Raw genomic sequence first — 4,963 nt, 5'->3', positions numbered from 1 at the left:
TTTTTCACCTAAGTATTCTAAAGTTTTTGCTTTCGAATAAGCATTCAAACGAATTTTCATATACTTCGCAGACAAAAACTTTATTATTTTTATTTCGTGTCTTTCTTCGCAAACATTGATGGTTTCAGTTACTGGGTGTGAAGGAGTAAATTTTTCAGCAATGAGTGGCATAAATTTTCGCAAAACGATTGATTGAATTCTTTGTCTCAAATTAATTGAACCCTTGTATCCAATATTTATCTCAGATTTGAATGCTTTTTCACAGCACGAAATAATTTCAAGAGCAACGTCAGAAGGCAAATGCAATTTTCCGCGATTAACAGAGTTGACAAAATCAGAACGATTATAAATATTGGGTTTGGAATAACTATTGTGATCTTTTTTCGTTTCTGCTAAAATTTCTCTGCAATGAAAACATGTTGAATGTTTAAAAAATTGATCCAGTATATAACCAGTGATATAAAATAGTATGTTTTCCTGATAACAGGACAGATTCTGACTTTCAAGTCTATCCATCATATCTTATACTTCGTTTTCCGTGAACTCAGTTCTTCCTTCATTGACATTTATATTACGGTTTTGTGAACGAAAATCAATGAATAACGTAGATTCATCCCCATCAGGTAAACAGTTACCGTTAGGAGATGCTGTCACTGAATTGCGGAAAAGTAACCGGCGTATTGTCCACAGTGCTTGCATTACAGTAGGATTATTATTCCATCCACCTCGAGATCTAATACAGCAAAAATATAACTCGATATGATCTTGTGAGCATTTGTATGTGAGAAAGTACTTTAACGGTGTAGAAATGTTCGTTAATAAATCATGAGCTAATCCACGAAAACTAAGTATATCGACCAAAAAACCGAGCCCAAATTTTCTTGCAGAACGATAGATTGGTTTATTATCATCAACTGTTAGGTTCATTATATAATCATAGCATTCCTCAGCTCTTGTCGTCCAATAACTGATGTTTGTCAGAAAAATGGGAGACTTGAATCCAGTGGCGAAAGCACTGCGACTATTGAGCATATCAAAAAGCATATCAAAAACTCGAATGAATTTACATGTAGCCTCGCTACCTGCAAATTCAGAACACCCTACATTTCGCAAATAATCAATTGCATCTGCAACTCTACTGCTTAAAGTTTGCGCGGCAATTGAAACTTTCATAATTTTATTGACATAACGTATGTGAACTTTTGATAATTTATTAGCGAATTTGAAGCCTTCATCTTCTTGCAATTTGTGTAATTTGCAAATAAAATCGAAATTAATTTGTCCGTCAGGTGACATAATTATTTTTTCAGCGAAAGTGTTTCGGCACAATTTCAACATGTGACAAGGATCTAATATTGCATAAATATTACTTTCACAAACAGGGTGCTTAAAGTGTGTTATTGGTGTAGTATCAAAGTTGAATTGACAACCAAGACTTTTTATAGTGCTAATGTTCGTCTTAGTTGCATCACATGTTACAGATCTGACTGTAACCCCAACTTCATACAGTTTTTTTATCGCTTCATTGACAAGAAGAAATTGATTATTTGCACTGATACCGTCGATAAAAAAATGTGCGATTGGTATTTTAAACTTTTTGGAATATGAAACAATCTGAAAAGCTAACATTTTAGTGGCTACTTTAGTTTTATCGTATCTTAAGTTTAACTCATCTCCCACTTAACCGTAATCAACATATCCACGAATGCAGTCACTTGCTTCTATATTTTCTTTGTTATCTACAGACAAATTCGACCTGATAGACATTCCATCAATTATCAGAGCAACATCTTTCACATAATGTGACTTTAGTGATTCAACTTGCAAAAATGTAAAAACTCTATCAAGGAATCCCGGCTCACAACTAGTTTCAGCTATTTTTTTGCGAAGTGTACTTTCATGTGGTAATGTCATTTTTGTGCGTAAATAACGGTATGCTTTTGGTGAATAAAAACAAATTGTAGATGCAAATTGAATCATTTGTTCACTATAGTGTTTTTTAGTTTTAGAGCAAGAGGCATTGCCAATTTCGTTTTCAATAAGTTCTTTACGGAAATTTTCAGTACCGAACTTATTTAAAAGGATATTTTCCAATTGATCGGTCCAATCATCTTTTTGGTGTTTCAATACAGAAAGTACGTCTTCAATTTTTCGCAATTTCTGTTCTCGGCGATAAATTTTGTTCTGCAAAATTTTAATTTTCTTTTGGCATGGCCAATGGATTGTCGAAAGGTCCAAGTCTGATAGCGCAACCCTTTTTTTCACTTGATTGTTCTTTTTACAACTCTGAAATTAACAAAAGTAACATTATTCCAATCTCAATCCAACCTGGTTTATTTCGAACAGGGCAACAGAGTACAGAAAATTGAACAAGTAAACGAGAGTGAACAAGAGTGAACGAGGCTAAAGTAAACGAGAGTGAGTAGTAAACATACCGAATTGGATAAAATATTAGTCTGACAATTTTCAACCGAGTCATTGTTTTGTACGTTTTCATTTGCCTTATTAAGATGTTCATGTCGGTTAGTGTTAATATCGGGACCTCCTGATGAGTGTGCATGATTGACTGCTTGATTTGCCTGGAAATTTGTTAACCAAATTATTAAAAAAAAGTTAGCAACATTTAAATACGTTTTTTTATTTATATTGAAAAAATTGTATACTTCTTTATTTTGGCCAAAAATACTTGGTACTGCATCTCTTTTTAACTGTCGGGTTGGAGATTGACTCGTATAATCATTGTCAGTAAAATGGTTACTGCACACATAAGTAAATTTACTGATGTTTCCTTTAACAGGTATTTTATTTTTCCATTTTTCATAAATCTCTTGTTTACATGGAAACCTAAATAAAAAACAAGTAAGGAATTAATCAAACTTATAAATTCAAAAATACTCACTAATATAAATTTTGATATTTCATATTGTAACATTTCATTTGTAAAAATTCAAAGAAAATTATGAAAAAAATTTGTCTCCTCTTTTCCCGGCCGCCTTCACGGTTCTGTTTAATCTTTTTCCGGAACAAGTCACTAACAAAACTACATTGCAAAATCTTAGTTTAATTAATTTTTCTATTTCGTTAATATTTTTAATTCTTTTATTCGGTTTTTTATTTTTAGATCATTTCCGTGGCGCCGAGAATCGAGCGCGTTTAGTGTGCACGAACTCAAGTGTTTCGCGGAAAAAGTGTACGTAACTCAGTTTCGTCGCAATTCCACAATGTCATGGACTTATTCTCATTCAATATCTGACAATAATTTTTGAATAATAATTGTTAACTTACTTGTGAAATGAAGGACCCCCTGGATACCAAAAACTTTTGCATTCAATCACACAACAATGTTTTACCATATTCAATTTACAAACGAATTTTCACTCAAACACTAATAAAAATGTCTCGTCTGTACGAATGAGACATCTTTCTTGGATCACGTTCACAATAAGACTACTATTTTCCAGATCTTAAAACAAAATACAAAATCCACGAAGGATAAAAACGTTTGAGGGAAGGGAATTTCTTTATTTCATGAAAAAATATACCAGATTTTTTTACGAAGAATTCATTTTTATGTGCTCGAAAGCATATAACAGAATCCTGTTGCTTTGAGTGTAAAAAATTCATTATTACTAAGGAAATCACAGATAAAAATTAACAACAAAAATCATGTTAATGTCTATTGTTTTATTATAACATAGGTGAAATGTCCACATATACAAACCAAAAAATAAAAATAATTGTGGGTGTTTTAATCAATTGTTGGAATACATACATTTATTCGGTTGATAATTAATTTGGTTTTTATTTCAAATTTCAAATTGTTTCTTAAAATCAGAATAAATCTGAACTCGCGAATATCCATCAATAAATTTTGCAATGATCATCGTCGCAATCATATTTTGAATTAATTAAAAATATTATTCACATCCAATTTTTAGAGTAAATTTTTAGAGTAAATTAAACATTTATTTATTTACAATTTTCAATGCAAATATTTTGTTTCATCTAAATATTCGCATCAGAGAAAATCTCTGATTCGCATATATATATCATTTCTCGTATACGGTATTTTGTGAAATCATTTCTTAGTTGACTGTATGTCACATGCTTTCTTTATCAATGCGCATGAGCAGAAGAGTTAGATAGAAACATGTATACCCGCCCGAATCATGCTGCACCGTCCTCGCTTACCACTCGCAGGGCGCTATAGGCAGTGAGCGTTCCAGTATCTCTATATTTCAGTGTGTGGTGATAACGAATAAGGCTGTTTCGCATGTGTCTTCCGCTCGTTGTCTGGAAATACTTATTTGATTGCATAGAAATTCCGTTGGTTTGTATTCTTGACAATTATCTAAATTCTTTATTAAAGCATACTGTGTTCTACTGCGAGAAACTAGCATATAATCGAAATCGTTCTTTACGTAGGTGAGGATTTCGGGATTTATTTTATGTTGAGAAGGTAGGGATATATTTTGTAAAGATCAAAGTTATCTATGGAAGTTACAGGAACTTTAATTACTATTATTAATTTGTCGCCCGTCATAAATGCTTTGGGTTTAATAATTTTGTAATAGTACTCTAAATTTTGCCAACTTACATCTAAGGGTAGATGATACTTGATGGTTGCTTGAAGTTCATCAAACAAAGTTTTAGGTGAGATAATATTGTAGTCTATTATGCCATGGCGTGCTAAAGATATTGACATTGAATATTTCGTTATTTCTTTTTGAACCATATCATTAATTTGTTTAATTAGTAATAAATGATCAATTAAAGCTATTTGCATAGATTGTCCATTTATTATTCTCTTTGATTCGGACATGAAACTATTAAAAATTTTTATATTAGTATTAAATTTTGCCTCGACTGTATCGAGAACAAGTATAGTTTGGTTTATATTTTTAATAGTGTCAGAGATTACGCGAATTTGACTTTGCATCAACACGTGAGTTTGCTTTTGATC

At 31.8% G+C, this 4,963-nt stretch overlaps 1 protein-coding gene across 1 annotated transcript; it reads right to left on the bottom strand.

The window, feature by feature from the left end:
• Positions 1–1,680: 1,680 nt before the first annotated feature.
• Positions 1,681–3,353, bottom strand: LOC123302902 (THAP domain-containing protein 1-like). Its single transcript, XM_044885997.1, has 4 exons — positions 3,286–3,353; positions 2,664–2,844; positions 2,436–2,579; positions 1,681–2,286 (listed from the first exon to the last, which is right to left on the bottom strand). Exons 1-4 carry the CDS (start codon positions 3,351–3,353, stop codon positions 1,681–1,683), a joined length of 999 nt encoding a protein of 332 aa, XP_044741932.1.
• Between the last annotated feature and the right edge of the window lie 1,610 nt (positions 3,354–4,963).

The sequence above is a fragment of the Chrysoperla carnea genome, chromosome X, assembly GCF_905475395.1.
Source record: "Chrysoperla carnea chromosome X, inChrCarn1.1, whole genome shotgun sequence".
NCBI lineage: Eukaryota > Metazoa > Arthropoda > Insecta > Neuroptera > Chrysopidae > Chrysoperla > Chrysoperla carnea.
The sequence above is the reverse complement of the archived record's forward strand: the minus strand, read 5'-3'. Positions and strand labels throughout refer to the sequence as shown.